This window comes from Patagioenas fasciata, chromosome 14, assembly GCF_037038585.1.
Source record: "Patagioenas fasciata isolate bPatFas1 chromosome 14, bPatFas1.hap1, whole genome shotgun sequence".
NCBI lineage: Eukaryota > Metazoa > Chordata > Aves > Columbiformes > Columbidae > Patagioenas > Patagioenas fasciata.
The window spans coordinates 15,724,283-15,750,919 of record NC_092533.1 but is presented as its reverse complement, the minus strand read 5'-3'; the positions used below and the strand labels follow the sequence as shown (position 1 = coordinate 15,750,919).

Genomic DNA, 26,637 nt, shown 5'->3' with positions numbered 1-26,637 from the left:
GCAAATCCAGTAGCTCTGGGACTGCTTTGTCTTTTAGATTTTCTGAAGAGCAAACCTGAAGAGCTGGTAGGCACAATTTCAGTATATTTGTCTTGGGTCTGGCTGAGGCGCAGTTCCCTCGCTGGGCTGGGCACAGGGGACACAGCTGGCCAAAGGGACTCAATGGCAAGGTCTCTCTCCAAAGATGCAGAGGATGCCCTGTGCACACGGGCTGTGCGGAGGAAGGTCATTATGAGTGCCCCAGCATTGATGTGTTGCCCAGATAACCCTCAGTGGTCTGCAGTGTCGGCTTCAGGCCTGTAGCTGTCTAGTCACAGGATGGTTCATTCCCACCTTTCAAGTGCCATAGTTTTACTGTTGTTCTTTAAAGATGTAGTGGGAGTTAAGATTTTTTATGTAACTGAGGTTGGATGAGGTGTTGCATTTTATTTTGCACAAATAAGGCAGAATTCAGAAGGCTGATCTGCTGTATACAACTCCTTTCTTTGATCTCGTTTTCCTCTGACAATTTTTGACTGGCCCAAGCATTCTCGACAGAAATACAGTTGATTTTCTTAAGGGCTTGTATTTTCAGGGCTCACAACACATTTACATGCAGGTTTATAGGGTATTGCAGAACTTTATTTTTAATATTTGAAAAAGCATTTTAAGCAATAAGTGTGAATACCTAATAAAATATTTCTTTATGCACATGTGCACAAAAGGCTAAATGAAATATTATGACAAGTTGAAACAGTTTATATTTCTCAGTCATTGCTTTAATCACATATAGTAATAAGATGTGTCCTTGGACAGTTTGTTTTCGCTATGAGACTGAAGATGTCCTTACTAAAATGCAATTTCTCTGTTAATATAAAGTCCCTTTCAGAGGCAAGGGACATGTTATTTATTTATTTATTGTTTTTCTTGGTGGGGAATGTGGCACACAGTGTCTCAGTATTTGCAGGTTTGTATCTCCTTTCCACTACATCCAGGTGACTGTTTCCTGGTTGTCTTCCCCAGTCCCTACAAAAGTCAGTACAGGGCAAATGGCATGAGGCAGATAAAGAGAACAGGCAGTTGTTTCGCTGTGGGTTGTAATTGTATTTCCATGGAGAGTTACACTTCCAGCTGTGGCTGATGTATCTGACTGAGTCATTTAATGCCCTGCTGTCAGCTGTGAGCTTGGCAGAGAACATCTCTTCCACCTGCAGGTGCTCAACTCTGGTTGTGTCTGATGTAACCGTACTTTTCCACCGCTTACATCTTTCTAGCACCAAATACTACAAGATGCTTATGTTGCACTAACTCTGCATGTTGCTGGTTGTTACCCATCTTGTGGAATTATCTGCTTACCAAGAAGCTAAACAATTATGTGGTGAGTGCAGCAGATCATCGCTCAGCAAGACAGGCGATTGCCTGTCGTGGTACCCAGCGGATGCCTATTACATTCTGACTGCAGTCATTTAGTCTCGTATCTGTCACACGCTGGGAGATGTCCCTTTCCCACTCCCACTGCACAGGATCTCATCTTTCTTGGTATCGACTCCTGGGATGCTCCTGCTTTCGGAGTCTGAGGTCTCCTGAACTAAAAGCAAAGTCTTCAGTGGCCAGAGCAACTCAGCACAGAAAAAACACTTGTTAGTTGGACGTTTTCAGAAAGCCAGTAAGATAAAGTGTTATTTTTCCAGATACAACTTTGACTTACGTATAGTTATCTCTAAGGTTCTTCGCTATGTGGACTCTCATAAAATATTTGTGCATGTTTTCAGGTACTTTAATTTTAGTAAAATATTTGGGGGTTAAGACAATAAGTAGTATTTTCCACTCTGTAGCACATACGTGCAGATGAGCTAAAAAATAATGAAGAGATTACCCATGTAAGCTGTTCTAAAGATGTTACTACAGAAAAGACTGAAAATATGAATTAAGTATTTGTAATTTGCATCAAGTGTTGTTAATGCTATAGAGCAATCTTTCTGTCTTCCACTTTCTGATTAACTTTGGGCAGCACTTCGTATCTTAAGAGATTTTAAGGAAATTTAATATATACCGTTTTATGACATTTTGAACCTTTATTTTTATACTTTAAACAGCAGCATCACAAAATAGCCCTGCTGGTGTATCATGCATTTGCTGCATAATGATCTTTTTTTCAAGTCTTAATCTGCTGATTCAATGCAACTCCTTTATTGATACAGTTTTGGCTGTAAAGTGGTAAGCTTGAGTGAGCAGCAATTAGACAAGAGGCAGATGCATAGTTGTCAGTACCTGTAATTACAGATCGTATTTTTAGCTTCAGAAAAAGCTAGGCTGCCCTAAAACTACAGAAGTTATGTACTGTAGACAAAAGATATTTGCTTGCTAAATATTTCCAACGAGAATATCTGAAAAATCAGAATTACCTGTGCTGTGTTAAAGTAGAATGGAGATACAGAGTAGGGAAAGCTTATGTAACAGGGGGAAGAAAAAGCAAAGCCTAAATAATACTACATTTTATCTTTAAAGTTTTATTGTGAAATTACCTGTAAAATACACAGCTACCAAACCAAACCAAACCACACAACAAAAAAGCCATCCCCCCAAACCAACAATCAACCCCAAACAAACACCCCCCCAAACACTAAAAGCAGCAGTAGCACTATCCAGTGTTATCTGTTATTTTCATGTAATTCTCTAATTCTAATCCTTTGACTTGTGAAATAATAAAAATATTTCTAGAAGGAGGCCCTAGAAACATCCATGAAAATATATTTACCAAAGTATCACCTCTGCACCATTCTTAGATCTATAGAAATGAAGACTAAATGATACGTACAAATATTCCAGTAAGGGTAAATTAGTGTCAAAAGGTGAAAAACAAAAATCAGTGGAAGAATGAAGAAGTAATTTCATCAAATCAGTTCAAACCTCCTTCAAAAGTAAAGGCCATGAGAGTTTTTATTAGTGTATGACATCCTGATACGCCCCTGTTAAGTCACTACGTTCATTTATACTAACTGGGTTTCAGCTTGGTATCTTGATCTAGCATCAAAGACACCAGGTGATTCTTTTTATTTTTTAATTGAGATTCTTTCTGCTCTGTGGACAATTAGCTGGAATGCACAACGAAAAAGGAGAGTAGACTAAAGTGAGAAGATACTCACAATATAAGGAAAAACACTGAAAATACCTTCTGAACTGAGTTACCTATATCAGAGTGCATCATGACAACTTTTTGTATGCGTAGTTTCCAAGGTATGAAGTTTCTTAAAGCATGTTAAACATCACATTTTCAAAGGACTTTGGTGAACCAAATATGCAGTTTTGAAAATGTATTTTGATTCCTAAGTTGGAGTTAAGTGGTCTTTGAAACATGCTTTAGGTAGACACTGAAGGAAAAGCCACGTGCAAAGAGGCTGTTGCCGAAGTCAAGAGATCTCAAATGGAAACTCCAGTTGGAGGCATCAAAGCAATTGCTCATTATTGTCTTTCTCTAGGTGTTGCTTTTGTACTGCTGTCAAATTATACATTACAGTATGTATTATTTTGTATGCTTGGCATAGCTATTCAAGGATAATTTTCAAATAATACTAATAAAGAAAATCAATTGTATGTAACAGTTTAAAATTGAGACAGGAAAAGCTGGATAGCAATTAATTTTTAAGCTGTTATGTTCTGGTCATGCTATTTAGATAGACTCTTGGGCTGTACAATGAAAAAGAATTTAGGAAAATGACAGTTGCTTTATCATTAGAATACAATATGACCGGTACAAAAATTATTCTTCCATCTATAGTGATACTGAGTTGACACAGAGGAGAAATATGACTAAATTATACTACTTTCTTTGCACCACTGGCCATATTTTTCCAGTTACCATGGAGTGGATTGCTTCCTAAGGCTTGCCATTATTGTGCTCTTAATAACTACGTTTCACATAGCTACAAGGTTTTTAAATAGTGTTTCCATCTTGCGTTGCCCTTCATTTCTAAATCAGTGGTAGCTTGCTACATTATTAGGAGATAATTTCTGCTGTTGCTTTGTAAAGGTTTTTTTAATCTTTCCACCTGTTTTCTCAGGCTTTCTCCTGCTGCTCCACTTTGGTCACTGCAATAGTAAATGTGAGTTTTTAATCTCTCCTGTCACACTGATTGCTAGTCTGTTCTCTCTTCTGTGTATTTTATATCTTCCAGGTTCAGTTTAATTTCTGGTCAGTGTTTCAGTCATTGACAATGCTCAGCCTTCGGGACTGGGTCTGTCTTTATTTAGCTTCCCTTCTTCTAGCTTTGCACACGGGAAGGAAGAGGAAAGCTTACAGAAGCCTACAAGAGAATCAGTTGACTTCAACTGCCTTTCCCTTGTGCTTGCTTCATGTTACAATACCTATCAGATCTCTGCTGCAAAGCTTCTTATGAAGATGGAACTACCAACTCAGCATAAATTCTGGGAGTCTTATTTCAGCTCGGCTCTTCTCTATCCCAATTTTCATGTAATTGGCACAGTGGCAACACCATGTCTATCAGAAATCAGAAGAGATCTTCAAATAATCATCAGTGCATCATCTAGGCTTTGAAAGAACTCCCCCTATGTTCCTCATCTGCCTAAGTGGAGGGTTCACTGGTGAAAGTGCTGTTTTTTCAGCCTTTGGGGATTAGAAAAAACACCACCTGCCAAACTGCTTCTGACTTTAATTTGTGACCAAATTCTCTGAAGGAAAAGCACTTAGGTTTTGTGGGGAGTCATTCTGAGTTTTAAAAACTGTCCGTGTCTTCATTGGTTTTCAGATGTGATTTTTAAGAAAACATATATTCCAGCATTTTAATTGTTTCTTTCAGTAAGAGCTTTCACAACACAGGAAATAATATTCCTTTAATACTTATCGCTATTTTTCTGTGTCCTGTAGAAGTTTGTACTTGATTAATTTTTTCCACCTGTCACTATATCAGTGTAATCACAGCTTTAGAAGACATAGGAAACATGAGTTTGAGTTGGTGCTCGTAAGTACCCAAGTTAATTCAGCCTTCACCTCAGTGTCTGGATTACTCATCTCAAAGTTGAAGCAGTGAACTCCCAAATTTTAGTCTTGTGACCTTGGAAAGACTTTGAAGACATCTCACTGTTTTAAAAGAATTCATGTGCAAGACAGAGTCTGAGGAAAGGTCAATTCATTATTTCGGAAAGATTTGTAATTCTGTACCTGATTTAGGCATCTTTCCCAAAATAATTTTGTGGACCCAGAAGTGTTCTATATCTGACACTAGGTGCAGAAAAAGACCAGCTTCTGCAAAGCCACCTGAGAACACGCACTGCCAGCTTGAGTTTGGGGATTTTGTGGTGGTGGGGTGTTTTTGGTTGGTTTTTCACTGTAATCATCTCTTTGTTTTATGCTGCAAGAAGCTGATGCACGAATTCGAACATCTTTTCTAAAAATAACTTGGAGCTCCAGATCTATATTTTAGGTTTATCACCTATTTGCACTTCAAAAGCAAGGACAATGTGCAGACCTATTTTACTGCTAAATAGACTCATCATATTCTAAGGAATAGCCTTGAAATCCTGCTTTAAGAACATGTTGATTATGAATATGAAATTTAGTTTTTGCTCTATCTCAGCCCCTCTCTTTTATTTTGCTTGAGGGAGAGTCAGTTTGAAATCACATTTTTATCTCAGATTCACTTACAAATTTTCAGCTTTGTCTTTATTTATGTCACTTACGGCACTGTTCTGCCCCTGTTTAGAACATATATCAGAGTATTTGAAACTAAGTAAACTTGCACAGGATGCTACTCATTGGCCTTTGAAGCCAAACTATGAAAGACACTTCTGTGACAATACAATAAAGCAAAGCAGAAACAGCAGGAAATTTAGAAAGGTAAAGGAGATAGCAGCAGTAGAACCATGGCAGCTCTGCCGCTGTCCTAAGCCAAGGCCTTGCCCTTTTGTACCCAGATTACACCCAGAAGCTCTGGCCTTTGAAGATCATCCATAGACCTTCAAGCCCAAGAGATGGGTACGAAGCATTGATCCCCATATACTCAGGAAATAGCCAGGAAGTTACTGTGTGTATTTTCAACAATTTTAGATCACAGTTATTTAAACTGCTGAGAAATTAAGTAACTGTAGAAAAGTTATCATAATTAACACCTGAAAGAACATATTTGTAGCCCTATGTGATTATTAAAATTGAAGGAAAATGTGACAAGAGGAGAGTGTTAAACAGACAAAGCAACTGTATTATATGTATGAGACATCAAGATCCTGGCCTTTGGTCAGGCTAGATCAGTCTAAACGTGCAAAACAAAACTGAGTAGCAATCCCCAAGCTGGGAGGAATGGTAAATTCCAATGAGCTGTTATAGAAATACGGGAAATTAAGTTATATTACACTGTGACAAGACAATCCCTTTCAGTAATTTTAATCATTAACTTCTTCTCAAGTCAGACAGTACATATTGTGTTTTTCTGAGCTGTTCTGGGGGAATGCTTTTTTACCATCTTGTTTTTCTTGCTATATCTTCTCCATTATGTCAGAATTGATAAGGTTTGTTATTAATAACCACGTAAGGAATGATGATTTCTCCAATCAAGTTACTTGAACTCTCTTCTCTTGGAGCAATGTTTAATTCTTTAAATAGGAAGATGATCTTGGTAATAATTAAAATAATATTTTCTCTTGTTTTCGTCAAAATCTCAAAGTGTTTTATAAATACCTGTTTAGCTTTGTACTTGTGACTGGTTAATTAATACCTCTATTTTGTGAAAGAGAAGACTGAGACATATAGCCACGAAATCACTGAGGTGGGACAGCATGGCATTGGCAGGAGCCAGGAATAGAATTCAAACCTCCTGCCTAACTGACTTCCAATGACAGGAATAGAGACACGCTTTAGGCAAAATACAAATGCATGAAAATGCTTGGAACTTGACAGCCTGGAAGTATTGCGTGCTTCCTGCAAATATGTCATTCCGGTATGGCAGATAAAAATATCTGTGAGAATGAAAGGGATATTCACAAAAAATAGCTTACATGTAATGATGTGATTTTTACTGGACATTAAGTTTCTCTGTATTTCTCAGGTGTTCTTGGGGCTTTTTCTGTATGGCCACAAGCTCTTCACAAAAACTTAAAAATATGGCACACATGAAATACGTCAATATTATGAAATAGATCTGCACTAATACATTTCATGTATGCTTAAGTTTTGATTATTTCTATGGTATCTTATATGATATTTCTGTGCTAAAAACCCACAAAGTACCTAAAAGCATGAGGACTTATTTTGATGTGGCACAAATTATCAGCACCATACCAGATTCTGCCCAAACAGGGTATTTTAGGTGACGTTCTTCACCAGAGGCGCTGGAGTAGTGTGTCAATTCACAGAAGCTGGGAAATAAAGTCTCAAAAATGAAGGACACCTCCTCCTACCCAAGCAAAGACTTTGTGAGTGAAGGGAAATGCTACTCTTGGAGCAGCTGGAGTTGAAGAACTTGATTATGTGAGCTGGCAAGAAATATAGTTGGTAAATCAGAGGAGAATGTAGAGCAATCTAGTTCTACAGCAAAGACAGGATGCTGAAAAGGCCTTGACCCACAACTCCTACTTGGAAGAGTAATAGGGATGCTGACAGACAGAATAACAAGTGGGTGTCCCTAATTCTGTCTAGCTGTGTATTTTTTGTGCTGTCTAAAGTAGAGCATTCCTTTTATTCCTTTTTAGAATCTTAAACTGTTTGTGCCAAGCATCAGGCAGATTTGTAGAGATAAATGTACCCATGCGAGTGAAGCATTAGGGAAATAAATATGTGTTTATTTTCTTGTGGGTAGTGTGGGGTAGCTTGCAGATGAAATCGCATTTTCCAGAGCAAGAACTGATCACATAACAGGCTGAAAAGAAGTTACAATAGCCTGTACAGAGCAACATGAGCTGAAATGGCAGTGGATACACAGGGCAATTCTGTGATCACGCAGAGGACGTTTGGGAGGGTGGTGACAGCCTGCAAGAACAGTACTGGGCAAAATGAGGTTTCTCCAACGTGAGATGATTTGATGACACTCGGCGTTTCACAGATCAGACCCTTCAGCTTGCAAGATTAACTGAGCTAGTATTAGCAAGATGAGCTCAGTCTATGCCCTAGCCCATTGGAAATAGCTCATGTGAATGTGTGGGGAGGTGCAGGAGGGCAACACAGCACCCTTGGAACTCCATTACCTTCCAGTGCCACAGTCGCTGTGGTGGTTAAAATGGTAGTGTCCTTCTGATCCCCTTAAAAAGGAGGACTTGGTGTGATGGAACACGATGTATAAATTACTTTATTTATTTGATCACACCAGCATTACAGAGATATGTTATGTGGATGGAAAGAAAACGTTCTATAGGTTTTTGCAAAGCATTTTTTCCTCATTGAATACCATAATCATAACAAAGGGTTTCAATCTAGCCAGTCAGGTCATTGCCCTAACGAAGCTCTGTGCTTCATCGGACTGTTGCTTAATGGTTAAATAGGATTCCCTGTCACAAGCCTGCCAAAAGGTGAACTTTTGCTTTAACTCCCTCATTAAGAAAATGAACCATTTCAGCGACTCCCCTGTTGCTGGCCGTGGCTCATGACCAGCTGCCTGGGGAGCAGTGACGCTGGGCTGTGCTCTCCCAGCCGCCAGTGACCAGTGACGTTTAGTCCTCCCTTCATTTCTGTCTTTGAAATGTCTGATCGCTTTTGAGCCAGTATAAAATTCAGGCATTCATGGAATCCTGGAGAAATAAGATGCATAGCTGAGCAAGACTAGCATAAAAACGATCTCTTTATGCTTATTTTGAATGCACATTCTGATTTTTTTTTAGTTATCTCCAGTTCTTGTGTGAGAAACAGTGAACAGCAGGTCTCTCATCTCCATGGTACTTTCAATTTTATAGATTCTACCATATCCCTCCTCAGTCATGTAGCGTCCTCTGGCTACAGAAACCAGGTCACAAGCACAATCCATTACATGTTTGATCATTTCTTTGTCACATTTATTTGCTTGTTTTCTTCCCTCTTTTTGACTTTTTGTGTTTGTTTATGTTTCTGAGATGGGAGACCAGAGCACCACACAGAATCCAACACAAGGATGCAACATTGCTTTGACAGTAACATATGGGTATCCTGGGTCTCTTAATCCTTTCCTAATCATTCTAATTCTTGAATTATTGCTTTGTCTGATGCTACTAAACACTAAGGTGGTGGGGGTTTTGTGGACGTGCCTGTTACAACTATTAGATCTTTTGCATATCGGTAGTGGCTATTTGGCAGTCAGTCATTGCAACTGAACAATTAGGGTTGTTTCTTCCTTGTGTTCACCTCTTTCAGGTTGCGGTATGTTTGCACTTGCAGAGGTTCCCCTAGAAATATTGCAACTTAAAACTTTTAAAAATTTTACCTATGCAGCAGAGATAAATGGATCAGTTGTTTTCAAAACTGTAAACTGAATGAAACTGATTTATTTAAATAAACTTTATAAATATTTAGAGTTACAATTGACTTTTGTTTCACAAATCTACTGTGTTGGAAAGCTAGACATAGAAATTATCTTTAGAAATATAACTTTATCTTGCTGCGTTAGTAATGAACATAAATAGGTGGAGCTTTTCAAGCTATAAGGATAATGTTCACACTCTTCCTCTTGGAAAAAAATAACTGGACATTAACTCAGCTTTTAATGTGTTTTTATAAAGAACCTGAGGAGGAAGATGGGCAGAGATGCCATCTTCCCCTCACCACCTGTGTTGTATACAGTACCATTTAATTGGGAAAATGCAGTGGCAGCTCCTAACTAACAAAGTAAGTACAAGGAACTCTTTCAGCTGTCAAACCGCGAGGAAGAGACAATAACACTCTTGTAAATGTTTTGATTTTGACACGTAGAAGGTAAAATTGTATTTAAAAGAACAGTTCTCTATGTCTTCTCATTATTGCAATGCAGTGTGCAGCAGAGGAAAAGAAATTATATTGTCCGAATTTCTCAATGTAGAGCAAGAAACTGTTGACAATCATGTGGTTATATTTTTTTAATGTATAACAGACTATAAATAACATGCCGTTGCACAGAATGTCACCTGCTGTGTTCATGTGTGTAGGACTTTTGCTTCTTCCAGCACGTTCAGTGTTGAAATGTGCTTCCACCAGTATCACACATGATCGGAATAGATTCCAGAGATACATTCATTTACCTGTGTCATTGCTTTTCTTTCGTAGGGTGTTCTTGAGAGCCATCAACAAATTTGCAGACACAATGAACCAGAAATTTCTGGAGAACATGAATTTTGAAGTTCAAGTAAGTGTTTTTAGCTGACTCGAGGTGGCACGTGCAGGTACGGTCATTCGGGTCTGTCGGAGCCTCTTCTGCTTCTTTATATCAGTATCAAAATGACTGTTGATTTGAGCTTGGCAGGATTAGGCCATCTTTGATATGACACGTAAGGTAATGCACCCAAATAGAGCATTTTGTACTTTGATTCTTTCCAAACTGGTAAGCTGAGACTTTCTTTTTTTCCTTAGCCAACCAAGTGTATTCAGAAAGGCAATCGCTGATGGAATGCACGGAGCCTTTGCGGTGTCACTCCTATGTATGTAGGGCAGAAAGACCTTAACTTTGTTTGAGTCCAAGAGTATTTAGCACTTAGAATTTATTTTTATTTTATTTTTAACTTGTAGTCTTCCTGGTTAAGACTGACTTCATTTATTTATTAGCCTTTATTTTTCAGTAGTTCTTTCCCAAATAATTTAACATTGGGGTCGTTTTTTTAGTGTAATCAATTTTGTTTTGTATAACTTAACTTCCTGGTCATGCATTTTACCATATGTTTAGCTTGCTTCAGATAAAAATGAAAATGCCTCTAGTTTCCACATTCATTAAATTTTTATTAAAATGTAAATATAGCTTTAGAATCAGAATTTGTCACTAAATGATGCCTGATTATGGTATGTGCTATAGATGGAAAACACACTAACCAAGTAGAGTATGAAAAATTATTCTATTTCACTCTGTATTAACTGCAGCTAAGAGTAAATGTTTTCAGTTCAAAAATGCTTCCTGATTACAAAAATGTGTTCATGAGATAATAACTTACTGTCCCTCACTGAGAAGTCGAGAGAAAGTTCAGGGCTCTCCCTTCTTGGTTTCTTGGAGTTCAGATTTTATAGTTAATCTTGCAACTTACAACCTGGTTTAAGTGATTCTACTCTACTGCATGTGAACGTTTTGGCTTACGATGTGAAAAACTGTTTGGGTATTTGTCTCTTGGTGGTAAATAGCTACAGAGCCGTCATGGAACTGGTTACATGGGAAGGGTTTAAAACGCAACAGTAAAAAGAAAAGTGAAATATTCAGTTCATACTCAGTTACAATGGCCTCCAAGTATGAAATGTAGAGCTTTGTCCTCATTTATCTCATTACAAATTTTTCAAAGGGTGTGACTTTACAAATGTATATATGTTTAATGTTAATTAAGGCTTTTGAATCAGAGGGAAAGACGTTGCTTCTGACAAACTTAACATTTCTCTTTAATAAACATCCCTGTGGGAAACTTAAATCCTTGACTTATTTATGATATAATGTCTCTTAGACTATTTAAATTTATTAACAGCCGATTTGTAACCTATCATTTCTATAATATTTTGTCATTTTTACTGCAGAATGTGTCAGTAATTTTTTAAAGTAAATAAATTAGATCTGGTGGTCACCAGTTTGTGTAGGCTTCCAAAAACCTGCGGCCTACTACACAGCCTGTGTGCCTGTCACAGTTTGGTTGAGTATTACATTGGTTATTCACATGTGAACCTGAACCTGGCACTTGGGTTTCAGATCAGTTTCCTGGGGCAATTCTGTGTGTTCCGGAATGTTCTCGAAGAACCAGCAATGTTGGAGTTCAACACTGAACCTTGTCGTTCAGGGGAAAGCATTAATGCTCATGCTTGTAGTCATGACTTGGCAACTATCTGGAGGCTTTGAGTAAGCTAAACAACACTGTAGTAAATGAGTAGTGCGATCGAAAGAATTGTAGCACCCTTCTAGTTTTCAAAAGAGATTTAAAAGCAGAAGGCAGGGCGATACTACTTCTTCCATGACTAAAAGGTCTGAAAACCTTCTAATATGACCCTTAATATACCTATTTTAAAAGCTACTACTTGACTAAAGAAGGTCTGAATAATGCATATTGTCTAATATTCTTAATTAAAAATTAAAATCTTATTGCCCACTCTTATCCACACATATTCAGATCACTGATAGCTGAAAAATTTAATATTTCAAAGGCTCTTTTATTGTTTTTCATATTAACATTCATTCAAAAAAATATCTGTAAATCAATGTCTTGCAACTATTCAAACTGTGAAAACTTGAATATAGAGAAACACTTAAAAATAAAAATGTTATTAATTGAAATGAGAAACTTGAACGGTCCTCTAGTGGACCTTCTTCATTTTCTGAGGATCAACTGTATCCAAATAATTTATAAGAATTTTGTGCAACTATTCTACAGCCTTTCATGGTGAGAAAATAGTTTGTGTCTTCCCTTAATTGCTGTATTATCCTTACATTACCAAGTGTTCTTGAAATGCTCTAAAACACCGAGGCATAATGGGCAGGAACAAAGAGTACAGGGTGCAAGGAGGAATAACTTCAACTAATTTTTCTAAAAAAAGCTTTGTCTTTTGAAGTTCTATCTTAAATCCTTCCTGGCTGTGGAAGTTTGGTCCTGGAGGTGTCGTTTCTCCTGTGGATGGCACTTACTTGAATTGTTCTCCCATAGTATGGATATGGTTCAAGAAAATTTTTCTGCATCACCAGGAAATAAGCAAATGATAAAAACAGAGACAATATATATTTTTTTAATATCCATATATCTTGGCTGTAAACCAACATGAACAGTGGTGAACTCAAAGTAAATGAGAAACTTCTGTACTTCATAAAATAGTTCCATTTACAGTTTCAGCCTCTGGGGCTGTTATTCTTTTCAGATTTAATATTTGTTTTTCCTCAGTTGTTTTGGAGTATTTTTAGCTAATAAACAAGCAAGCAATCCTTTAAGCAGCTGTTGCAGCGCTTGTATGTTTATATTTTAGCAATTAAGGTACTATAAGACCAATATCATAAAGTAGCTTTTATTTTAGCAGCTGCTTTGCAAAAGAAAACTCTGAATCAAACTTACTTCCAGTATTATTTATTCATTGTTAGGCTTTTTGGATACAGAATAGTGATGAGAAACTAGAGCAAAACTTGAAGATTGAGTTTCCTTCAAACGCAAGCAGATCTTTGGGATTTCTTTGAGGTATCTCTAAAAGAAATTCAGGAGTTTTAGAGAAACATCTGTTTTAACAAAAATAAGCAATATATCATGTTCCCGAGGGAACACAGTCATTGCCAAAAAACATATGGTAAGTCTGCAGATGGAAACAAATGCTGGTATGTTATTTCTTTAGTATTCACTTCAAACTATTTGGTAATAAATATTACAACGCAACAAAAGTATCAGTGGGGGGAAATTGGCAATTGATGGAAGCTTCATGTCACTGAGGTGCATTCAAAATGTCAAACCAGTTTAGAATCTTGTAGCTATATTCTTTGTGTGCATATAGAAAAACAGTACAGAAGGGACAGCTAAAAGGCATTTGTTACAGAGTTTACTATAGGGCTGATAAGACAAAACTGTTAGCTGCAGAGCATATCATTAACAGCAGAGAAGGGAATGAATTTTCATTAAGTGATTGACCAGAAATAAAATGTGAAGCAAGGATGAATGAGGGCTCACAATATTTGTGGTGTCTTAAGCTTGTAAACGGATATAGTACCAACAAGGAAGGATACATCATACATTAACACTCATTCTTCAATACTGAAATTAAGCTGGAACACAAAATTCTAATACACAGAAGTCTGGAGTATCAGTAGCAATTATTAGAGTAGGTAAAAAACTTTCAGTATTCAGTAGTTTATATTCTATTGCTGTCTCTGTGTTTGAAATAGGTTATTAACTTGCACAGATCTAAACACAGTTGTGTACCAAAAGAGCCTATCTGGAAAGGCTAGGGAATATTTCTCAGTCAGAGGCTGCACAGAGTGGATTCAGCAGACATCTGTCTGAAGCAGTTTAGCAGATCTTGCCCTGGGATACGGAGCTGGATCAGCCGACCTCTCAGGTTTCCTGCCGCATTTAACTTCTGTGTTTACAACTAGAAGACGTTCACTGAAGTGTAAATCATGTCACTGAAGGTTTGCAACTGCGGGAAGTATAATCAGGGGATAAGTCGCTTTCCATAAGCAGTCTAAACACCTTTACCCCACACAAGAAGTGTCTTTGTACACCCGTTGCTATTTTATACTGAAGAACATCCTGCTAATTGCTTTGCCATTTATTTGATTCACAAGAAAGCAAAACTTTAACAGCTGTATATTATTTGTCCATATGGATATAGACATGTAGGTATGAAATAAAAAAATACGTGCAAACATTAATTAACATTTTCTTTGTTATATAGAAATACAATATTTAAATGATGTTCCTATTTACCAGATGTCTTAGCTGTCAGCAGTTGCCTTATTTTTATGAGTGCAGAACTGAAAAAGGTTTCCCTTATTAAACTTGCAAGTCATAGGTATTTTCCTTTTGATTTTATTTACCTTGAATGAATCATAAGCCAGTCTTCTATCAACAGTAAAATGAAGATAATAATGTTTAATGGTTTGCTTCGAATTTTCAGTTCAATTTTCCAGTGTGCACGTTCACCTTTATAGAACCTATTTGGACCTCGTATGACATTTTGTTGTTTGTTAGCAGCTGATGTCATTAGCTATTAATAGGCGTTACCTTTGTCTCGGAGCCCAGAGCACTTCTGCTCTGTTCCTGTCACCTCTGGGCTCCAGCAGCTTTGGTTTGATCAGTCGTGCTCTGCCTAGGAAGTTTTTCCTCTCAGCGCCTGAGCACATCAGCCCCGTGACGCAGTCACCATCCATTGCCACCGCCAATGCCACTGCATTCATTGAAATGACGGGTTTTGTGCAATATTCCTTTTATACTGTTTCTGATTGGAGGTGGCAGCTCCTGACGTACTTGGGACAGGGAAGAGCGAACAAATAGCAGCTATTTCGTTGTGGTCAGGCAGAGCTGTCGTAGGGTTTCTATTTTGGAAAATACAGTGCTATCCAGTCCTGTTCCTTCACACCCTCTCTGTTAGCAGGTTTTTACAGGGCGCTAGGATGGATTATATTTTTAAATCTGTACTGTTGTAGCAATTATAATGTTATATTAATCATCTATATTCCCACTACAGAATTTTATTATAGACGGCATAGTCCATGTCCCATTACAATGTCAGTCTGATTTAAAAGAGAATTCCTAGTCTTCATTTTTTCCTATAGTTCTTGCAGCCACTAGGCACCACTAGTGCCTCAGCAGTAATGAAATGTGTTTGAGCATCACTGTCAGACTTGTGCAAATTATTTTTTTATTTTAAAACTTCAGTTATAAGCCCCAAAATCAAAAGCCTCACTGCAAATGTACAGGGAAAAATATACACTATAGTGTGCAAAATTATATGTGTGATAGCGATAGACATTGTATCAAACCCTAAGAGATGACTGATGCAGAAGTTAATGCAAGTCTTACAAAATTTAGCTAGCTGTATTAGCTATATTAGCAATATTAGAAATATTTTTGTATATTGCATATCGTATTGTGCATTTGAAAAGTACCAGATCTCAGAGTTTAAAGTTTATCTCTGATTTTCTACCAACATACAGCTGGGTCTTCCTAGAGTGACTTAGAGGCAGGAATTTTTTAATGTTTATCTGCAAATTTCTTTGGCCTTTAAACTCATTGCTCAGAATGAAAATTAATACAGAGGTTATAAATTCTGTACATTTTTGCTTATATGATACTCATTTTTAGTGGATTTGGGAGTGCCTTATTTCAGAGATTGGCCATGTTTTCCAACATACACATGCTAGAAGTTTGGAGTAGAAACTATGTGCAAGTGTTTTACTTAAGTTGCATCATTAAACAAGAAGCATATGGCAAGAACAGGGATAGAATGGGATTATGACATGAAAATCTTTAAAGACTAAAAAATGAATAAAAGATACATTTGTTGGTTTATAATGTGCTGTGTTTCTTCAAAGCTTCTATAAACATATTTTCATTAACCTGGGAATTTTCTACCTTTGTTCTGTGCTTTTGAAGTACATAACCAATGCAAAGACATTTTGGCAGAGGTCCCAAAAGATTTTCATAGTTCTTTACTTTGAGATGCTTAATACTCTCTCTTCAACCTCAAAGGAAACACAGCACCTCTCATGACCCAGTGTGCATACCACAGGAATAAGCCCTAAACGTTGTGCTTGTAACTTCCAAAATTTATGAATGAGTTGTAACTCTGAACATTGTTTGTCATGACACCGCTTACACAGAATGCGCTACTTTACTCAGTTTTTCAAGTTTATCAGTTGGTGAGTTATTCCAAATTCTACTCTTCACATTCCACTTGTGCTTCTGTTTGGCAGTTTGTGTTTTTCTAGTGTCACATTCCAAAAGACAATGCAAAATAATTTTCGTGAATGTTGGTTCAGAATTTGAAGGCTGTGTGATCCAGCCTGTGTGCAATGTTTTTTCTGTGCAGATTAATGAAAGCATGTTAATATTCTGCCCCGTCCCCAATCGAATATATTTTTGTATATATTTATTGTTCACTTTTTTGGAGCAGCATTTACATGGGAAGTTTGTGTTATCCTTCTCATTAAAACACGGATATATCAGTTAATTTATCTTCCCAGGAACATCTAAGTCATGATCAAATTTCAGTATCTACAGTTGATCCAATTAAGCAATTTATTTAAAACACAAGTTGCTATTCATTTATTTAAAATTGTTTGTACTCAAAAGGCTCACAAAACTAGCCAAAATAGATGTTCATTTAGAAATATTTAGTTTTAAGTGATGAAGAAATGTATTTCAGTATGTGAAAGAGAACATTACTAAGGCAAAATCATCACATATTGAGAAGGTCACGTATACTGGAAACCAGTGGATCATTACTTATAGATGTTATTTAAAGATTCCAAAAGGTTATTTCTGGCTAACCTAGCTCAATTGTTGTGATAACTACGTATAGTTTGCAATTCTGCAGACAATGCAGAAGGTTTGTAAGTGCAATTCCTCTCCAAAATCACAGTAATGAGCCCAGTATCTATCTAAAATGTATTATGGCTGCTGGTCTCAAGGGGCTGAGCTTCCTTTCACCATCGTATTTCAAGACAAAAAGAAATAAAAGGGTCACGCTGTCTGGTTGGTTCTATGAAACACTAGAGTGCATGTAGTATCTGCAATGATTTGTCAGAAATCCAAAAGACTTCCTGTTCCTCCTACATTATCTAAAAGAACTGAGCAAAGGTGTCTGTAGAGAAAACTATGGCTAAAGGGATGGGTTAGTGCGGAACAGGCTTTGCATTCACAGGTGAGAAAAGGAGGAGCGAGCCGTGGTCACACTGGTACCCATCCTGAAAAACCATCCATCTCTTCCATTTGAGATGGCTAGAAATGTTTTATTAAATTATTTCCACATTTTCCAATACAGCAGCTGTCACATTTTCTAGGGGGAAGGCACCTCATGTTATGTGAAAAAAAAAAACCAAACCAGAATGAGACATCTTCTTTGCAGGTCATTAGCCCTGTGTCGAGCAGCGTTGGCAGAGGTGAAGCCCTCTCAACACGGGTGGTTAGTGCCACGCTCAGCGCCTTCAGCCACTGCCTGGCAGCTCCTGCATTTCGGCAGGAGTTTGCAAGGAGTCATTGACACAGAGAAGGGTCGGTTCCCAGCTCTGGCCTGGTCTCCAGTGCTCAGTCAGACAGCTCAGCACTGCAGAGCAGGAGCATCGCGCAATGCAGAGCACGAGCACTTGGGTCCTCTCCTGTCGCTCTGCTGCTTCCCTTCAGCCCTACTGCACCCTGTGTAGCCGGGATGTTCAAACACAAAACATCCTGAGATCTTATTGTGGGCATTAGAGAAAGATAAACAGGTCTCAGAAACATATTTATTTGCATTTTAAAATTCTGTTTCTATCAGCTTTTGCCATTTTCTATTTTTTAGAGACTACTTTGCCTCACGGGGTTTTAAAGTGAGTTTTGGTACTGAAAAGCTTGCGAATCCTAAACCTGAATGTGCTATTGAAATACAAAGGATCATACTTTTTCAGCCATAATAGGGTACTCTAAGGGTGAAATGTGTTTTATAAATAAGGATATCGAGTCTTTAGGATGGGTCTCTGACAAAGTTATCATTGAACTGGAAATTATTAAGTGAATAAATAGACCATTAACTGTAACAATAAGGCCTCATTTTTTTCCCCATAATCTACAACAGTTTGAGAAATTGTCTATTTTACTGGTGTAATTGACATATACAAAGTATATTCCCTACACATCAATAAATACAGCTTCTCAAGGGACTGAGAACTGTAAATTGGTCAAATTATTATCTTAACATCTTTGATAAGGCAGGAAAACAGGACCTTGAAGGCATAAATAACATTTATCCTGGGGAAAAATGGTCTGAATTAGTATCTACTATTAATATACTATCAAAAATTATATATGAATGTAATGTAAATGCTTGTATTAAGGGAAAAAATACCAAACCAAACCAAAACAACCTTCTGCCTTGCTAGTGCTTATATTCAAATGTAGTTTTTAATAAGGCTGTGGTAGGTTTGGGTGAATTCAGAGCATCTCTGAGTAGTGTAATATCTACCAGATGAGTAATTGTCTGGGGCAAATGGTCCATGAGGCTGAGTGTCTGCAGAGGGGAACAGGCTCTCTGGCCCAGCAATACCTAAAGACACAAACAGCCTCCAAAGGGCTTTTAAATAAGCAAGTCTGCAAGAAGAGCTGGACTTGGACCTCGAAGGGAGGATAAAATCAATGCAGAATCTTCTTCACATTCTAGAGGACGCTTGAGAATTTTATTTATTATAGGAAATGTGTGTGTTTCTGTGTGTATTTGTTTTTCCTGGTTATTTGTGCACAAGAGAGCTTTCCAGGTTGTAAAGGACACAGATCACTTAAGGTTTTGATGGAACATTATATTTCTAGGCTATTTAGTGTGGCTTCACAACACAGGGTTGTAGTTCATCATGTTCTATGTTTTGTTTCCATCCTTTACCTTCCTACTAAATAGATTTACTGTTGCCTTTCTACTGTCTCACTGGTACATACCAGACGTATTTTTAGATGCAGCAACATTTTGACAAGTGTCTAAAGCCATTGCTGACTGCTTAGAAGCTTCTGAAAATAGTATTTACTTCCTTGAATTTGTGTTTCCCAGCGAAGTTTCTTTTTTCCCTTTTCATCTCTAGCAGATGAGAGAAGTGCTCCCTTTGGATTGGCTGCAGAACAAGCCATTTGCTTTCAGCAATGGAGGGCTGTGCACTGGAAATAAAGGGGCTTTCTCCTAGTTCAAGTACATGACTCAGTGCTAATAGCAGTTATTTAGAGATGTATTTTGTCTTCATTTCATGTAGAGAGCTCTTAACAAAATAGATTGGAATTTCACGCAAATCGTTGTTGAATTAGAATCCAAAGAGAAGAAAGTAGATGCCTTTTGAAGTAGTTCATAAATCCAGTGTAATTACACTGGGTGCCTTTAGCTCCAGGTTGTTCAGATTCTCTGGCATGTCATGGATTTCCTCAGTCCTGCTCGGGCTCGTGGTTTAGTGCTGTTAGCTAATGAATCTCATATGAATCCTTTTTTAGGAATATTTATTCAGCTTCTGTGTTATTAAGAGCAAATGTGTAGTGGTTGTTATTAAAATTCATCTTTTTTGCTTTTCTGCTAATTGCATAATGCTTATGATGAACATCTTTTTATAATATAAAAATCTCACTTTGCTTGCATCATTTGGTTTCATAAATTATTCAGCATTGTGCATAGTTTAATATTATTCCTGCTTTTCTCAAAACTATTACAATTTCCTTATATTCAATTTACAGCTGTGGAACAACTATTTTCATTTGGCTGTGGCTTTTATTACCCAAGATTCACTACAGCTAGAGAACTTTTCCCATGCAAAATACAACAAGATCCAGACCAAGTAAGCAAAAACATGCATTTCAGGTTATGTCTTTAATTTTGCAGTTAGATTATGATAAAGATACTTTCATAGTCTTTTTTTTTTCTAGATATGGAGATATGAGGCGTTTAATTGGCTTTGCCATCCGTGACATGTGGTACAAACTTGGTGAGTAGGCAAATGAACTTAATTGTAAACGAATCCACAGCATATTGCTTGTTTTGTTGGAAAATATTTGACAAAAAGTGCTTTTGTAAATATTTCAGCTACACAATTTGCATTTCTGTTTCAGGTCAGAATAAAATTTGCTTTATTCCGGGGATGGTTGGCCCCATCTTGGAAATGACGCTTATTCCAGAAGTTGAACTACGAAAAGCCACAATCCCAATTTTCTTTGACATGATGCTTTGTGAATATCAAAGGACAGGAGAATTCAAAAAGGTAAGTAAAAATACTTTGTGTGAAAATTCATTAAAATGTGATGTGGTCAGATTTTCTGGTGAATATCTGTTGTGTGGGCTTTTCTGCTTACACAAAGCAAAATCAAAAATATGAAGAACAAAAGGAAGAGCTCTTGTGCAAGTGAATAGAGGCTCTCCAGAGTGATTTAGTTGGACTTCAGCACAACTTCCGTCACAGTGACAGCAATGGGGCACCGGAATAAGAGCCCAAGGAAGTTGCAGGATCTTTAGCAAAATTTTCAAAATTTTTCTGAATAAGATTCTGAGCAAGAAGAAATGGCATTGAAGTCAGCCCTCATTTAAGTGGGAGGTACAATTACATGACCTCTAAGGCTCCATTCTAATCTAATTTTTTTATGATACCCCTTCCTTGTGACCTAGATATTTATAAACCAAAACTTCCGATTTTTAATACAGAATATCTGACAAAAGTAACAGTGTATAGTTATTTAGATATTGTCAGATTTCTCCGGAAACCATGAGTTATCTAAATATTTATTGTGCTAAAAATAACCATTATGAAGAACTGACATTCCTAAAATATTTTTGACAATAATTTTGAAAAGCATTTTAAAATCACAAATATGAAATATTTTTGATAGAGTAGAAATGGGGCTGGTGGGACAGGACATTTGGCAATGTAATCTGAATCTTGTTGTGCCTGCCTGGGCAGTGTCTGTCCGATTCTTTCCTAGCTGGTTTTTCCATTCTCTGCAAGCTCTTTGGGCACAGACTTCCCTTAGTCTGTGTTTGCACACTGCCTTTCCTAGCACATTTAAAATCGGGGAGTCAGGCTTTGTAGTTACACAAATAATTCATTTAGAACAATCTGTGTAATGGTGAGTGGCAAACTAAGAGTCATATCTTAGATATTCATAGGAAAGTAAATATAAATAGGTCACTCATATACCCAGCTATGTTAAATACTTTAAATCATGTGGGGCATTTCTGTGTCAACTAACTGTGGAGTAAACGAGCAGATGGAATTTCCATTTTGGTCTGTATTCCGCAGTACAAAGTCTTTGGTTCAAGGCCAAGATTAAAAACCGCTTTGCTTCTGTGCATCTGTTCCCTCCATGTCCTAATAGTCCTGTATTTGCCTTCTTAAAAATGTTTTCCTGCTCTTGGCTTATGCTTCATCTCTTGGGAGAGATGCACAGATCTGTGCAGACCAAAAATCCTGAAAACTCATCAGTCATACTGAGCGATTAACAAGAACAACAGCTTAGGAGCCTGGAAGATACCAGGCACTTAGGTGACCCCTCAGTCACTTATGCTACAATAAATAAGTTGCAGATGATATTTTTTCAGTGCTGAGGAACAAGGACATTCATTTTACTGCAGCTTAAAAATAAGAGGTAATTTTTGTCAGATGGCAGTAAAACTATTTCATAATTGAGCAGTTGAGTCTCATTGGAATCTAATGTTCTGCTATAGAAGTTGTGATCATTTAGTGGTCAAGAATTGTGGGCTTTATTCTCTCCTTTCCCATGGATGATGTAGTTAAGATAAATTTCTTAAAATTGCATCTGTCAGTTTGGCAATTCTGCTAAGTATTTTAAAAGATGTATTTTAAAGGAAAGGCACATTAAATTTTATTACTTGAAACTGTTACCGTCTTAATTAGAAAAGGCAAAGAAATAGTATGTATGGAAAATTATTTGATAAACACATATAATCTAACTTTCACTAGTGAACAATTTAAAAATACAAATTGGCATTTAGTATTATGAAGGATATTTCCTCAAAGGTTTAGTATAAAATTTTGAGAATGATAACATGTTATTCCAATACTGCATTAGGCACTCAGGAGCCTAGACTGACATTCAATTAAAACATAATTTTGCTGAATTTAACAATAAAGAATTAACTTCTAGTGCCATCCTCTCTAATGAGAGATGGGAAAACACATAGAGGTGTTTTTACAATACACAAACAAGAGATGTCTTTACTAGTTGAGTCTGTACCAGCACGGGAACTAGAGCTTGTCTGGCACCTTCCACGTGGTCTGACAGACTTAACCCAAAAGATGGATTTTGTCACCTTGGTGTGGGGCAGTGCTCCGTTCTGGGTGGACACACACATGATGTTGGTGCTAGCTCAGGAGGCTGTGTCCTGCTTTATGCATAGAATATACGTGCAATAAGGATATAAAGTTATTTAGATTTACTAAGTGGGAATTTGATTTTGTTTAGCTATTTCTAGGTCAGCTAATCCCAGAGAAAACAAAATTCCACCTCTAGTTATCTCAAGAATTACATAGTACACAGATATATTTAATGGAATGGAATGGATACATAGGTATATGGCGTAATACGGCATTTTCTTCACGATCCTTCCTTTAACTTTGTACATGCGACTTCCATTCACCCAGAAGAAATGTTGTATAAGCTTGTAGTTTTAACTCTAATTGAAGATGTAGGGAGGAAGCCACTAATACCTACTAATTTCAGCTTTCAAGGTTCTGTCTGTCCACCAGCTCAGAGAGCTAAGAATCTTGGAAAGGCAATTTATCCCACTTACATTCAGTGTCTGTGGATAAAATTACTCCTGCAAATACATCTCCTTCTCCTTCTAATACAAAGGGAATCTACTTGCCTCTGTGATAAACACATGATGTTAAAAGTATCCCATGCTCCAAAGGTTGACAACCCATCTTTCCTTGAAAGATCCAGTTGTACATTTAAGACTTCCTGAAGATAGAAACATAATCAAGCAAACTAGTACTATTTGTTTTAGCTGATAGTTTTGTTAAGGATTTAACTTGGCTTAGGAAAGACTATTTCATTGATATTGATATTTATATTTTTATTCAAATAAGTCATTCTGTTCTTGTTTGGTATTTTTAATTTAGCATTTCTCACTGGTTCCACCAATTGCTGAAGCCCTCTGGCAAAGTTTCTCTACTGGCTTTCCTTTCCAACTGTTGGGCTGTGGCACAAAGTGCTGAGGGACGGGGTGATTTGGGCTCACCCATCTCCTGGCGCGTGAGAGGGCACGTGTTCGGTCTTAGGGAAACTCTTGGAGTCTGGTACCTTTCCAAGCTAACAGCTGTACAAGGTTACTAAATGAGTGAAAACAGGTGTTCTCAGCAAGCTCCTCTGGCGCATGTGATTCATAATTGCTGTAAAAACCCACATTTCTTGCTCTCAGTTCTTGAAATTTTATTTTGTGTAAGGATTTGAGAAGGATGAGAGATCGTCCCATTATCAGAACCTACGTTTCGTGCTTTGGTCTTGACGTGTGTCCAGACATGTGGAGATTTCTTGGACCTATTAGATAGATAAGCGGGTGGTTTTAAAGCCAAATTGGTGCCAATGACAATTAGGCACACTCTTTAAGTTAGAGAAGAAATACCTTTTTCTGGGCTTAGTGTGGGCATCGGCACATTAAAACTTTGTTCTATATTTCTGCCAGCTTTTTTATTTATTTTGGTGCAAGCAACTGACTTTTTTTTGCAGCTTGTTGAGAAACTGCAGGAAAGATGCTTAGGAAGAGGGTTTTTTTGTTCAGATCCAGCATCTGTGAAATTATTACTTAGAGAAGTAATCAATTCTCTACATGCTGAATAAGTGCTAGGAAGGATTTCAGAGGTGGATGATTTTTAACTGGTGCTTGAGTTGCACTGTATTCACAGATTTCTGTCTTACTGCATTAAGTCCACAGACTTCAACTCTAGAAAATGACTGGATTAGATGCTTTTGCTCAATATTGCCCCGTCTTGAAACTGCCGTGTACCTGTGTTACCAATAAACATATACACACTAATATACATACTATAATATATACGCTTAGAAATTAATTCTGAGCCCTTTAAACTTATTTTTTAGCCTGGACAAGCCGGAGTAATTTTTTGGTTTGTTTCTGGATATTTCGATGATAGCTCTTCATTCTCTGGTGTTGGTGTAGTACATACTGTTCCTCAGGCTTTCTTTAATGTGTTAGTTAATTACAGCGAATGGGCTAATAGTAGAGCAGCAAAACCTGCGAGTGGATGAAGAGTAGTTCTGGATCACAGAGTACTGATACTCCTAACAAACCAAAATTCTTTGTGCCCTCTGAATTAAAAATCGGGTTCCCTCTTATTTGACATTCCTATTAAAAATAATTAAGAAACAGTAGTAGTGTGGTAGTCCTTTCCTTCTGCTCTTGCTGTTTCTACTGAGCAATCTACAGCTTTCTCTGACAGCATTCCGGGAAGTAGTTCTTCATTGGAGACTCAGAGATCTGAAGTCATTAAGTATTTTGAGGAGCAGCCCAGATCCTGTTCACCGTGCCACAGAGATTACGCATTTACCTCCACCTCCTATTGAAATACTGGGTGGCTCCATGCTGCTCAGTTCTGCACAGTTAGTCCTACACCGCTAGGAATGTTTCTCATGTGTGTACTATACAGTTTTGCAAATTCACATTCTGCAATGACCTTTTGTATGTAGGCATCTCAGTGATGATAAATAGTAATGTATTTTCTCAATTTTCCCCTTCAGCCAGGCAGCAGAATATTTTTACCATTCTATGTCTGTTTAAAACAGCGTTGTTCATGTTATCATGAACACTGCTTTTCTACTCTGTCATCTTAAAATATGCTGTACCTGGTGCTGAGCTGGAGAAGTTGCCTCTCTGTGCCATTGTACAGTGTGCACGCAACTTGTACCCAGTTTCTGGTGTATCACATTGACCACTGTGAAGTGTTTAAATATTACTGTTTGAAGCATATCTGGTGCTGCATTATGATCATACGAACAATTTTGGTTTCTCACATTTACAGCTGTGGTTTTGCTGTTTTGACTTGGTCAGAGAAATAGGAAAAGGTTGAAATTGCTCCCTCCTCCCTCCCTTCTGGAGAAAAGAGAAGTGTATCTGTATTGCCTCATTTTCTGCACCTGTTTTTTGTTGTTTGTGTGATGTGATGAGTGATCTTTGACATTTGCTGGTCCTATTAACTAAATCTCAGGAGAAAAAAAAGGAAGGACATCAAATATTCTGGAGCAATGTGGGGAATGGTCGGCCCTTGTTATTTTAAAATGTTGAGTAATTTTTCTGAGTGGAGAGTTTTAATTACCACCTGCTTAAAGGAAGTACATGTAGTGACATGTTTTGAGCTAGAATGTCTTTTTCTCTACATCTGGAAGAATTGTACCATCTACAACAGTAGTCTGAAGGATGTGCATGACCTGCTTGGTGTTCTAAGGGGAAGAATTGTGTTCTTACACGTAGCTTTGGGCTTGGCTTCTTCAGCTCAGGGCTGAACTTTTTGATGACGAGATATAACTGCATTGCAGTTATCTGATAGTACCGCATATAAAATACTATAGTAACTCTTCCTGCCATGGAAGGCTTCCAGTGCCGTGATGGGGTGATCTGGATCCCAGTCTGCCCAAGCTCTCAATTACACAGAAGAGAAGACAGGGAGAAGACAGAATTATTACACTGAAAATGTGTGAAAGAAAAATATCAAAATTTGCTGTTAGCATAGTAGTAAACTCTGTCATTTTTACAGTGCTTTTGATAGTTATATCCATGTAAGCAATAGAGCATTATTTTAATGAAGGTCTTGTTTTCTAATGCTTTCTCTGTGCCTCTTGTTGTGATAATGGCTTGTCTAGAATCTGGTGGTAGACCTTCCCCACCTTTTCTTGAAAATACTATGCCAAGGTTTCTTTTATTTGAAGCTCAGTCTTACTGGGACACAGATTTTACTTTAGCAACTGGAGAAGTCTCTTTTAGACTTGGTTCCTGCTTTTCTCAAGTGTCTCCCATTTGCACTCCTGTGCGTGCTGCTCTCACTAGTGTGTGTGCTTACTCTTGGAGCACGAGTGGTCTTTCATTTTTAGTATGTCTATGGTTGATTCATAGGGCAATAAACACACAACATAAACAAGCAGTCTTGCCTTTCTGCTACCTCCCTGTACTCTATGTAACAATGAAATATCCAGTATATATGTATATACATATTTATGAATATACATATTTTTATGTAAATATCCATAGATATAAATTTTACTCAAGGATTTTAGTAGAAATCTTGGGGTGAAGGGATTGTGACATGTTGTGACTGCATGAAGACGGCATTGACAGCAGCATTAGAAAGGTTTTAAAAAGTATTGGCCTTGAAACCTTGT

At 37.4% G+C, this 26,637-nt stretch overlaps 1 protein-coding gene across 1 annotated transcript in view; it reads left to right on the top strand.

Annotated features, from left to right (window-relative positions):
* The window catches only part of DOCK2 (dedicator of cytokinesis 2), a 172,451-nt gene that overhangs the window by 114,878 nt on the left and 30,936 nt on the right, over nt 1–26,637 (top strand). The window contains exons 30-33 of the mRNA XM_065848779.2: nt 10,193–10,271; nt 19,975–20,075; nt 20,164–20,222; nt 20,347–20,495. Of these exons, the coding sequence (XP_065704851.1) occupies nt 10,193–10,271; nt 19,975–20,075; nt 20,164–20,222; nt 20,347–20,495 (388 nt within the window). The remainder of the gene's footprint in view (nt 1–10,192; nt 10,272–19,974; nt 20,076–20,163; nt 20,223–20,346; nt 20,496–26,637) is intronic.